The sequence below is a fragment of the Formica exsecta genome, unplaced genomic scaffold (genome assembly GCF_003651465.1).
Source record: "Formica exsecta isolate Colony F162 unplaced genomic scaffold, ASM365146v1 scaffold1327, whole genome shotgun sequence".
Lineage (NCBI taxonomy): Eukaryota > Metazoa > Arthropoda > Insecta > Hymenoptera > Formicidae > Formica > Formica exsecta.
In genome coordinates this window covers 74,351-87,143 of record NW_021848660.1, presented here as the reverse complement: position 1 = coordinate 87,143, position 12,793 = coordinate 74,351, and the positions used below count along the sequence as shown (strand labels likewise).

The 12,793-nt window shown below is 34.4% G+C and overlaps 3 protein-coding genes across 5 annotated transcripts in view; 1 reads left to right on the top strand and 2 right to left on the bottom strand.

The window, feature by feature from the left end:
- Window positions 1-24: 24 nt before the first annotated feature.
- On the bottom strand, window positions 25-1,284 carry LOC115245826 (probable methylthioribulose-1-phosphate dehydratase). 2 transcript variants are annotated; one of them, XM_029824313.1, is made up of 4 exons: window positions 1,095-1,284; window positions 714-808; window positions 338-606; window positions 25-255 (listed from the first exon to the last, which is right to left on the bottom strand). In XM_029824313.1, the coding sequence occupies exons 1-4, from the start codon at window positions 1,128-1,130 to the stop codon at window positions 50-52; spliced, it is 606 nt and encodes a 201-aa protein (XP_029680173.1). In that variant the 5' UTR covers window positions 1,131-1,284; the 3' UTR covers window positions 25-49. The 2 variants fall into 2 exon arrangements, with proteins under 2 accessions (XP_029680173.1, XP_029680172.1); XM_029824312.1 differs by lacking the exon at window positions 1,095-1,284 and adding an exon at window positions 923-1,061.
- Window positions 1,285-1,496: 212 nt separating this feature from the next.
- Window positions 1,497-2,935, top strand: LOC115245825 (COMM domain-containing protein 10-like). The gene is made up of 3 exons (XM_029824311.1): window positions 1,497-1,885; window positions 2,049-2,415; window positions 2,534-2,935. The coding sequence occupies exons 1-3, from the start codon at window positions 1,857-1,859 to the stop codon at window positions 2,741-2,743; spliced, it is 606 nt and encodes a 201-aa protein (XP_029680171.1). The 5' UTR covers window positions 1,497-1,856; the 3' UTR covers window positions 2,744-2,935.
- A 146-nt stretch (window positions 2,936-3,081) lies between these two features.
- LOC115245823 overlaps window positions 3,082-12,793 on the bottom strand; it is a 28,447-nt gene continuing 18,735 nt past the window's right edge. Inside the window, exons 5-12 of one of the 2 annotated variants that reach the window (XM_029824309.1) lie at window positions 11,489-11,797; window positions 10,603-10,902; window positions 9,474-9,782; window positions 9,070-9,372; window positions 4,270-4,359; window positions 3,839-3,992; window positions 3,586-3,746; window positions 3,082-3,491 (exon numbers count right to left, since the gene is read on the bottom strand). In XM_029824309.1, coding sequence (XP_029680169.1) covers window positions 3,154-3,491; window positions 3,586-3,746; window positions 3,839-3,992; window positions 4,270-4,359; window positions 9,070-9,372; window positions 9,474-9,782; window positions 10,603-10,902; window positions 11,489-11,797 — 1,964 coding nt within the window. In that variant the 3' untranslated portion in view covers window positions 3,082-3,153. The remainder of the gene's footprint in view (window positions 3,492-3,585; window positions 3,747-3,838; window positions 3,993-4,269; window positions 4,360-9,069; window positions 9,373-9,473; window positions 9,783-10,602; window positions 10,903-11,488; window positions 11,798-12,793) is intronic. The other variant, XM_029824310.1, reaches the window with a different exon arrangement.

Sequence of the window (12,793 nt, the reverse complement as noted above, 5' to 3'; positions counted from 1 at the left end):
ATTTTATTTTACTACAAGAAAACATTTGGTAATATACGAATAAAGTAACTTACATAGTTTTTGCCTGCTGCCAAGAATCACCCCACACATAAATCCCATGCCTGCGTACCAATACTGCACAAGTTTCAGGATAATGAACGATAATGTCATCTAAATCATCTCTTAAATCTCTCTCAAAAGGAGTATTTTCTATGATCGGTATTACTAATTCTTCATCATAACGATATGTTCTACCTTCTTTCTGATTCCATATACCTGTTAATTAAACTATTTGAAATCATCTTCGAATTCCTCTCATTTTCAAATGTAAAGTGTTTTTTTAAAATAATTTGAATACCTTTTATCATCTCAAGATGAGTGAGTCTGACTTCCTTTCCAGGCCATAATAATGTTGCCATTAGAGCAAATTTAGAATGTGTATGAATAACAGCACCTGCATTCCTCCTTAAATAAGCACATAAAAATAGTGGAGTACATTGTGACTTTTTCAATTTCTTTTCTGGTGGTGGCAACTCCAAATCTGTTCCATTGATATCTTGCACAAACATATCATTGGGCAACATTCGCTCTTTTTGTACACCAGAAGGAGCGATATAGATCATATCTCTGTAACAAAAATTTTAACAAACATTTTTATATTTCCGCTAACATTTTCTCATAAAAATAACAATAAATTCTTTTTGAAATATATATATTATTGCAAATATACTAACTCATGTTTGATGGAGATACCGCCTCCTGTACCAGTCACCCATCCAAGATGATAGAATTGTCTACACAGTTCTGGAATAAGATTTCTTGGATGTTCCTGTGTAAAAAAAAAAAAAAAATAGATTTAGAATAATTCGATAAATTCATAAATTATCAAATTTTTAGATTTCATAAAAATTATATTACTTAATACACATATATAAGCTATTACTTTGTCATAGTTGACATCATAAGCTTCTGATGACATTTTCGCTTGTAAAATGAATGCAAGAGATGAGAGCGACTGCGTAACTGTGTAACTATATATATCAAAATAGAATTCTTATCACATAGATAACAGTCATAAAAATTATATTACTTAATACACATATATAAGCTATTACTTTGTCATAGTTGACATCATAAGCTTCTGATGACATTTTCGCTTGTAAAATGAATGCAAGAGATGAGAGCGACTGCGTAACTGTGTAACTATCAAAATAGAATCCTTATCACATAGATAACAGAACAATGATAATAGGATATAAAGATGTGTTATTTCGAATACGAATGCATAATATATATGTATATAAAGATTTGCACGTGTGCATGTGTGAAACTTCAAACAAGCAGTTTCTATATATATAATATGCAAAAAAATATTTATGTAAATATCAAAGTCTATTTAGTTTTAATTGGACAGATATACACATAATCGTGGACAAAAAGATTTTAACATTTCTCGTCGAGTTTAGGAACACAAACGTCTCAAGGTTGATCTCATCATGCATTACATATATGTGTAAAAATTTGACATCATTGTATTATCATTGTATTCTAACTTTAATTTCTCTATTGCAAAATATAAATCATATCATTTTTTATAGCCTTCGACACATATGTTAGTTATTTTTTTGTGTATCCATATTGAGATACGAACATCTAGTTCATGCATGATTCGTGGTAAAAGCGAGAGCGAGAAGCGAGAACATGGAGCATTTTTAGCAACTGAGAAATGTCAGAGGTTTCATTCATGATTGTTATAACATGCACAGTGTAGTACTAGTTTCCAAGATTCTTTTACGAGCGTGAGAGATAGAGTTATGATAAAAATTAAGATATTATGAAAGAAAAATCATATATAAGGATTTATTTATCCAATTATAATGGCTGCTTGGATCAATGTAACTTCAAAGTATGTATACATACTAGCATTTCATCTTTATTACCAACATGCAGAATTCTATAAATAATTGCGTATGTGACTGTATTTTGTTATCATCTTAATTAGGATAGTCATAATTTATCATTTAACAGAAAAACACAAATGCAATTTTCACTTGTATCATTTATTATAGATTAGAGCAAGGTTTAACAATAGTAGCTCGACTGGATAATAATAGCAAATTCCGTCTTCTTGTCAACCATATATGCCAGAGCTTGCAATCTAGCATTGATACAAAGGTATTCAATGAGGAGGAGGAAGAAAAATTGCTGGTTTCTTTAGATCTAACAAAAGATGAGTTAATTCTCCTGTTAGATACTATTACATCAATTTACACGCAAGCTGCATGTAATGTTGTCAAACCATCTCTCATGGAAACAGTCATGAAGGACAATTTTAAGATAGATGAAGAGAAAATATCAATCTTTACAAATGCATGGATGACTTATGGCAAAGGCATTGTAGAAAATCTTAGGCAAAAATCTATATTTCCTACCCAGGTATTTGAACATGAACATAGATAGAAGGAAACTTTAATTAATGGCAATTAATATAGATTGATCATTATTAAGCGAATTAAGCAAAGGACTTAATTATACTTTTATATTGTTTGACAAGGTAAAAGATATCAATTGGTGTCTAAATGTTCAGTCATCGTCCTCTGCAATTTCCAAAGATGCACGACCTGTAGCTTTACTTCAACTTGGTCTAACTGGTGATAAGACATCTACACTAACAGTGGAATTTGACAAAAAACAGTTGACAGATCTTTATTATAATTTAGAGAAAATTCAAACTCAGCTAGATGCTCTAGAAACGAAAATGTAAATATTTGAACTTATGCATGTTTATTATAAGCGAATAATGATTTATCATACAAAAATATATTTTCCAATTTTTACATAATTTATGTACAGATTTATTTATATGTATTTACGTATTTATTTTCTTATATGCTATAATTAAAAAATTATATCTATACAGATTTATCAAACAATTAAAAAATTTATATATATAAAACAATGTTTGTTCGTAATTTTTATATGGAAAAAATACTATTTGACTTTTCTAATCCCTCGCTATTTTACATATGAAAAACAAATATTTTTCCATTTTTTTATACCTCTATTATAATAAAAAATATATATATCTTTTTATCTACAGTAATACAGTTTTAACTTCTGAAATAAAAAAATATTTAGGAAAATTTTTTTACATTGACGAAAAAAATAATCATGTTACATTCCAACGTTTTCAAATACTTTGGACGGCATTGCATGAATTTTGTCCGTGCGATTCTGTACGCGCGGACTTCTATTAGGTAAGATGCTTTTGATGCTCGATGTACGGCTACTGTTCCCGGCGAGTTGAAGATTTATCTTTCCCTGATCTTCGGCATAATTTTCGTTATGGAATCTCGCGCTTTGTTTGCTTTTGTTGGAAGGTAAGGTTTCCAGAACTTCGGATGTCTTGCGGACGAAGATTCGCGCCTTGCACACCACTAACACTACGACTATTATCATCAGGAATAAAATCATGGCCGTTAGAGCACCCACGATCCATCCTAGTTTCTCATCTGTAAGACACATGAATAATTTTATCCTTCGTATCACAAGAAAGATATAAAGATAGAAGAAGAATGTGTGTCTTTTATTAAAATGTTAGCAAACCTGCTAAGGTGTTGAGCAGAACGAGTGTCGCGCTTCCTATCTCGATGTCGGTGTTTTCATTCGTTAGAGTAAATCTGCAAGTCCACTTTCCTAGATCGGTATGATCCGGTTTGAAGATTAGCTTGCAGATACCCGTGGTATAATCCATTTGCATGTTATGACTGCATTGTTATAAAAATATGAAGATATATTAGATGGATATACATGATAGAAGAATAATATATACGATGAGATATATATATATATATATTACCTCGTTTTCTTTGCAAGCTTGCTAGAGTTCTGATGTATGTGAATATTTGGAACGTGGATCCAGTGGCATTTGGCCTCCGATGACACAGCTCCGATCCTACATGCAAGAGTAACCATCTGATGAGGCGTGGCCCAAACTGCGATAGTGACAGGTTCTAAAAGTGATTGATATTTCGTGAATTAAACCCTTTATTTTAATCCTTATAGCCTCAAGAATTTACTGGAGAATCCACGGTTTCGATAAAATATTATTTCTACGGATTTTGATTGCTAATAAAGATTTAATGAGAGGAAATGTGTAAATATAAGACACTTATACGATTGCAATTTCTTTGCATTAATTTTTATACATTAGCTACAAATTACATTTTAATGTGAATATTTCTTGAGGCCATCGGAGAAGCTTTTTTTTGAAATTTTCGTCCCACTCACCAAAAGCCGCTACATCTTCGGTATAGATTATTCGACGACCACCATTCACCATTCGTTTGTGCATCGATGATTTTCGTGGTTTGACAAGTGCTTAAACGGTATTACATAGAGCGTGCTCATCTTGCGTACATTAATGAAATTGAAATTCCAGAAGAAATATTATAAGCGTCAAATTTGTCAGATGTACTCAGATATTAAAAAAAAGACAAATATATGTATACATACACATTGTAAGTATACTATGAAATAAAAAACGTAAACTATGAAATAAAAATAAAATAACATAAATTTTAAGTAATGATTTTTATATTAAAATGTAAAATTATTATGAGGATAGTAATTTATGCATTAAAATGTCATTTATTATTAATACATTTATTACAACAATTTTATGAAATATAATAATTATGTGAATTTTTTCATAAAATTCTGTAGTTTCCTTGAAAATTAGTGTTTATAATATTTTTCCGGAAATTCATTGATTAATTTTTACAATTTACGACTCGGATAAGGAGAGCTTTCCAACTCTAATGCAATTAGTAACACCGAGATGATGGAAGTGAAAAGATTATCATAACGTTTTCGCACTATCATTTATTTCTTTTTTTTATTTTTTTTATAGACAAAACAAAAAAAAGTTTACAGCAACTCAGAGACTCAAAAACTCGCTCGAGAATGCGCGAATATTTAGCGCGACTTAACGATACTTAATGGCACATGAAGATTCATACACTTTGCAAGTAAATCGTCGTTCTAGTTTGGTCTATATATATGTCATCTTTTTCTTCAGAGAAAACAATACTGATATAAGATATGATACTTTAACGTCTTTATACTATTGCATTAAAATTAGTAATAAAATGTTCTAAAATTTGATTATGGACTCTAAATTAAATTTATTAAAAATTTTCTGTAATGTTCAGACATTAAGAAGAAGAAATTTAAATAGTTAAGAGTTAAAAAAATTAAATTATTCTTAAAATATACGAATGATGGAGTGATACACGATAACGTTTTTGCATTATTGACCAATGAGCTGAACGAGCGTTACTCGTTGTGGACATGAATTTTCTGGACGCTGAAAACCTTAACATTAAAAATTGTTTACTTAGCATTAAAGTAGTCATAAGTAATAATTGAGTATATATAACAGACATATGTCAAGATTGGCTATGAATTAAGCAATAAACATAATGGACAAAAACGCGATGTTAACTTAAGGGGGAGATGATTTTTCTACAATAAATAACATGATATGTGTGTGACGAGAGACGCAGTTTGCAACATTAAATGTGCCTGTGAGCAACTTTGTTAGATAACATCGTCATTTAACACTCATTTGGACAATTTCTTGGCGTATTTTTCTCGCTTTTATCTAAAATACATATATTATAAAAAAAGATTTGTAGCACTTGTAATTTTACTAAACTATCTACAATAATTTGAATAAAGTAGGATAATGCAAACACACACAATAAACAATTATTAGTCTATTATCTAAATGCGAAATTATTTATGCGCAGTTTCGTCGAGAATATAAATAGGAGGGATGGATGGCATTGCTAATGCTAAATGGAAAATGCAATTCAATGTATCAATCGACAACGAAAGTGTAAAATAAAAAAATCCGATAATTCTTTAACATTGAACTTATCTTTTAATAGCTAAAAGACTATATTTCAACCTTTTTTTATATTAATATTAAATATTAATATTAAATAATGCAATAATATATTTAATTTTGTTTGGAATCTTCATTTTAATAAATTTTTCATTTTTCTATATTATGTGTGCCACTATTATTCTTAATTATAGATTGAAGAAATCGTGCTGTAACATTAAAGGCTCTAATCTTATACGAAACTGTGGATTAATATTTGCTTAATTTTTCAGATAAAATGTACTTAGCACGTAGTAATATACATAATAAGGAATGAGAAAGTTAATGCGGCGATATGCATTGCATAATAATGACGTGGATGTATGGATTACTAAGGAGAAAATCACAATAAATCGCGACTCGTGTGAAGCCTCCTTAATTAGTGGAGATACAAGAAAAGCTGACAAGATTGTTAATGTCGTGGTTTACCACGCGGCGCACGACAAACCGATAAATCTCACGGTTTATCGGAGAATCGCGACTGAGAAACGGATGCGCCAAGACTGAATGATAAGCTAGGACGATTTAATGCTAGTAAATGCAAATGGATGACAATGTAATTAAGTTAAAAATGGATATTACGTATTGTGGTAAAGCAAAGAATGATGACATAAACGTATATTCGAATATCTTTACATGTAAGTGACATGAAAATGTATCTGGATTACACTTTACACTTTTTTTAAAAAAAAAAAAAAAAAAAAAAAATAGAAATATGCACTTACTCTCGTGTTCTGTTCAATGGAGATTTAGTGTATCTATTTAAGAAATGCGCGTAATTAAATAATATAAATATAATTTTGTTAAGTGTGTAGAAAATATTTGATAATATATATAAAAAGTCTATTATATATGTGTACGCGTGTTGTGTATTAAAACTGATAGTTCTGAATTTTTGCGCTTACTGTGAATATTTTATTATCGTGTTATATCTTAATAAGATATATAATACTGCTTGATACTGAAACAGAACACGAAAGTTATTATCCTAGACATCTTAAAAGATTTGGCTATTCTTCAATGAGCGCCGCGCGTTAAATTATGTGACACAATTTAATCAATGAAATGTGACGATCGTGCAGTGTAAGATCATTTTCGTACGGATATAATAAAATCGCGGTCGCGATATTTTCTCTAGTACACACGTGGGATGCCCATGGGCAGTCCAACAGCTTCGCTCACAAGCACTCGCGCTTCCACCGTTAATCTAATGGCATGAAGCTTCATCGGCATGCAGATCCATCACCTCCCATCCACGAAAGTCTTCGGGGCGTTCGCGAGGATCCGCGATCGATCGGTATATACTTTCACTTTCGCTGCAAATCCTGGCCGATTGCTTTCCGCCTTTTCCGCCGATACCGAGCGTGGATCCTCGGATACTCGGAATACACATATACAGATGTGGGATGATGAGTTATGCACAGTTTGTCTTTCGATTGGACAGCTGGATAGCCATGTGTCATAATGAGAGCTGAGTAATCAATGTCGTGAAACAATTTTGCATACATTGATATTGATCTTCCTTATTAGCGGGAGATATTACATGCGCTGTTCTTATATAAAAAGAATAAACGAAAAAATTGCAAAAGCAATTTATTCAGTAAAATTAAATCCTTCAGAGAACTCCATTCTTGCAAAATTTTATGCCATCTATTAGTAATATCGAATATAACAATTATTTATATGATATATGTATTTTTCTGCGAATAATCAGCGAGATCGAGATTCTTGGGAACAGAAAATATATACTGATGGCATTCGTTAATAACTTACTAATTTCGTTCAATAATGATTTGGCATCAAGAATTTCCGACTATTAATCCACTACAGCATGTAAAACCGTTCAATCGATGCTCGTGCCGTGAAGCTTCGTCTACCGCAGATTGCAAAGACGTGCGTCAGGATCCATGGCCTACACTTATGTACACGCACACGCAGCGACGCGTGCAAAGCTCACGTGCAGCTCGTCTTGGTGCACTCGCGATCGCGGTTGGTTGCGACAGTCGTCGCGATAATGCACAGGCCACGGATCCTAAAATATATATAATACATGTGTGTCCTACGATTTATTATACAGTAACACTTATTGTATATTGTTTTAATCGATCGAATGCAGAAGCGACTCTAGCCAGGCTATGGGCGAAAGTATTTCGGCGTATTTCATGAAACTCGACCCACAAAATGATGATTAAATATTTGACATAAAAGATGATCGTAAGCGTGGCGGCGTAAAAATGAAGAATCAGTAAGAGAAAAATCTCCGATGTATGATTCCAATATCAATATGTTGTTGAATTATTATGTATCATGATTGTTCTCATTATTTGTTGGCTGTCAATTAGAATCTCATGAAACAGATGCCTGACTGATGCGAAGGAACAAAGTCCTTCTACACGTAAATCATCGCACATAAGAGATCCTTGTATACGTGACGGCTCGTATACACAAGGTCCTTAAGTATTTCTATCGCACGCGAGATGCTTCTCACGCGAAGCAAAAATTTATTATAGTCCATGCAATGTACCTTACGCTCGATATGTTCAATGACAGAATCTTCTCTAATGAAACAATTGATGAACTTTACTCACGCGGTGTATCATTGATTATCCGTTTAAATCACGAATTAAACATGCTGTTAAAATAAAAAATTCTAACTAAATTAAAATCTAATATAGTTTTTTCGATGATCGATGATGCTTCAAGAGTATTATAATCTTCACACACTGACACGACGCGCGAATATGCGAAAACATTTATTACAATAATTGAATGCTATAAATTAAAAAGGATCTAATTATTGCAGAAAAGAATTGAACAATGCAGAGTCCAAAAAAAAAAAAAAAGCGTCAGCAAGTGATACTTCTAAGACACGACTAAATATCAGCAATCTAAAACAAAAAAGCAGACGAGTGCTGAATACAATTTTATTTCTGGCATAGTATTTTCAAATTTTCTACGCTTTCCGGATTTTCAATACTTTGAAGATCCTTTTTAATTTACGGTACTCAATCGTGATGAACGAGTACGCGATTTACCGAGCCCAAGCCGAGCGCGTCGGGATCGCGCGACGATCGATTAATGGTGCATCCACCCTTCACCGCGGCGGTGGAGAAGCGGCCGTCTTTAGGACTCGATGATACCTGGTTCGAGGAGGCTCAGCTTCGCGGGCGGCGCGTCCGTATAGTTTTGCCGGCCGTGTATCCTGGCACCGCAGGTCCAAAGTCCCTCCTGTTCGGCGAGCGCATGGCTCAAACGGACACTGCAGTCTCGCGCCTCGTTGCCGGCCGCCGGAAATTGCTTCACCACTACAGTGGTATTGGAGTTGACCGGGGTGAGCGACCAACGGCACTGATCCACCGCCGAGGATGTCACACAGCGTAACAGGACGCTACTACCGGAGGAGATCTGAATGTCCTGCGACAGCTCTGAGAACTTCACTTCGTCTGGGAGGAGATATCAGAGAATTAGCGATATTAGAATTAATTAAGATGACGAATTGAGAAGAAAAGGTAGATTATATGCGAATTCTCGCCAAGTACTTTACCTTGCTCGAAGACCGTGAGTTTGGCGAATGGCGACGTTAGGACGGTGTTGAGGGATGCGATGGACACTTGGCAAGCCCAGTTACCTTGTTTCTCCGAGTGCACCTGCGGAAGATGAAGCGAGCAGTCGCGGCCGAGATCGCCGTTGCTGGGGAATTCGTCGACAATGACGTTCTCGGAATCAATGCCGTTTAACGGCTTCCAGGTCCACGTGCATTTCTCCACACGGCTGCTGGTGATGCACTTGAGTAAGGTTTCTGTGCCTATAGGCACCGCCGTGTCCGTCGGCACATCAACGAAGCTCACCTTAGCTAAAATTGGTCATGATAAGAAAATTGCACGAGGAGCGTATAAGAAGCACGTTTGCATTCGGGTTGATAACGTGATGGATTCTTTTATATCGCGAACGTGTAAAAAACGCAACTTTCTCGACTCTCGAGAAATTTATAAAATAATAGAAGTATTGTTTTGAGGAAATATTTTTGATAATTGAAGCCGCGAGGTTTTTTTTTTTTTTATTTTAACGGTTGATAGCTCTTGAAGGTTTTTCGTTTTTGATTAACACCAACGCGTTTTTCTAGGAATATCAGAAGATTAAATCGGATTCAATGTAATTAGCAATTACATTACGTTTCGCGCTGGGTATGAAGTGCTACATAAATTAAACGCGAAATGCGAGAGAAAGGTGAAATGTATGAAGGGAAAGTATATAAGTTTACTTCGAATTCCGATGAAATCGATGAGTCGAATTGTACTCCCGATTGCTTTTTCTTTCATGCAACTGCAATTGGACTTAATGTATAGTTTCTGCATTTTAATGTGCAATTACATAGAGAGACAAAAGTTTAAAACAGATATTACTATATATTACTACTTCGAATTTTTTATATCGACATCTGACAGAGTTACGCGCCGTATTAATATTTTTTCTTTATGCAAGCAATCAATTTTTACATCATCTCACGTGAAGACGTCAATCAATTCGTAATTGCGAGAACGTTAACGTAATTATACAACGAGTATTCTATCGCCCATAATTATAGCGATCGGAGCGAACGCTCGATAACGACGCGCGATTGCGAGAGTTTCGGGTGTATTTATTTCTTAATTAAAAAATGATCGTCGCCGTACCGGTAGGCAAGAGGCTGACAGTGGCCGCGGGCGCCGTATGCAGGATCCCGTCTGGCGTCAAACGGACCCCACAAGTCCATAGTCCTTCCTCCTCGTACAGTATGTTCTTGAATCGCACGGAACAGTCGTGATCGGCATCCTTGTTTGGACTGAACTTCTTGATCAGCAGCGGTTCCTTGCTCGAGTTCGACGCCCTCCACGACCACTCGCATTGTACCACCGGCTTGTTCGCCAGGCATCGTAGAAAGACCGACTCGCCGGCCGCAACCTGTACGCCGCGCGACAACTGCACGAACTCGACTATAAAAGGGAAACGAAAGCTCTCTTCACGGTTTTTGTTTTTTCATCGACAAACAGGTCGCCTAGTACAGGATCAATCGGTGTTGTTACGACACAAAGTAAATAAACGTAATAAAGTAAAAGTAATAAAGTCAAGTAAACGTTGAAATATTTTTCGATGACTCGAAACCATTTTTCGAAACTCTAATAATTATTACAGAATCGTCGCAGAACTGATTAAATAAATATCTCATGATGCAAGATTATTATCGACTATTATTAATGAAAAATCTTTGTTACAATTGCATTTTATTTAAGACATAATTTAAAGATATGGAAAATTTGAGAAATACCAAGTTTTCAAAACTGATCATTTTCCATGATTTAAAATGCCTTATATTTATGTTATCAGAATAAAATTCTAAAGCCCCAACTCCAAAAGATACATGAAATAGATAATATATTATTATTATAATTTCTCGAATTATATTTTCCCTGTAATTATTTGTTACATAATTTTTTTGCACGCGCAAAATAAAAGTTACGTCAATGTAAAAACACACGTTAAAACGTGAAAAAATGATAACGTAATTAATCAGAGCAATACCTTCCGATATGAGAAATCGAACGGGAGTCGCCTGGGTGAATGAGGAATTCGGGTCGATTCGCGCACCGCAGGTCCAGTAGCCCTCCTGCTCCGGCAGGACGTTTTTGAACTTGATACTGCATTCCGTGCTATCATTACCAAAGGCCGGGAATGATTTCACGTCGAGGTTCCAGGGCTGCGACTGATTCAGCTGCCGCCAGGACCATTGGCATTCGCGTATCGGCGACTTGGTCTGGCACATTATTTGCGCCGAGGATCCCGCCGGCACCTCGATGACATTCTCGTGCTTCGCGAACGTGATGAGGATACCTGAAACGCACGAATGCACCAGTTGCACTTGTCCATGTCCCTTACGCAATGCGACGTTCTCGCGTGGGATTCGAAAGTCGATCGAGAAGATTTCGCGAAAATAATTAAGGATCTTAATACGTTCTAGATAATTATCTCCCGTAATTTTTTTAAACTGACTTATACGGTCTTATTTTCATCTCTAAGTTTTTTCTAATTTATTTAAAATTGATATTTTTCTGGAGGGAAATCTGTTTATATATTTCACATTGCATGACTCATCCGAGATGATTATCAAAGTGAATAAAATTCGTATGAAAGCGTTTCCCCGACCTGTCTCTCTTTCATTTTCGATGATTCACCCGGAATCATTAATTGAGTGTAAATTTATTTGAACGTAAAATTGCGAGATATTCGAAAAATATTAAATATTATTGACAATTCGGCGTTAAAATTCTTAAATAAATATTGAAGTATAGTCTGTATATATGATAAATACGACGACGATATTTTCTGTCGAAAAGTACTTGATGCGGAAAATATATTATGACAGTTGGCACAATTGATGAAGACAAACAGCGATGTCAAGCGTGTTCTGTCACCAAGAATTCGAGGTCGTCCGAAAGCAACTGCGCAAATACATCGCGCTTATTCGCTATGCTTACGCGATTAAAATTCTAATCGAAGAACGGGACTATATGGCTTAAACAGTTTTTCCTTCTAGAATATCAGAGAATATATTATATATATAATATACATAGAATAATTGTCAAAAAATAAAAGACAGCGGGATAACATTCTTATCAAATTACCAAATAATTTGTCGTCTGAAAACTTTTAATCTGAGGCTTAATTAATCATCGATTTATCAATATAAAGCGAATAAAGATATACAAGAAAATTTTTTTAATTACAACATTAAGAAAATTAAACATAATCTTTTATAAACGATTTATTTTTCTTAATGTATTATTGCATTATATGCATGCGTTTTTTTTTTTTTTTGAAAAATATTTG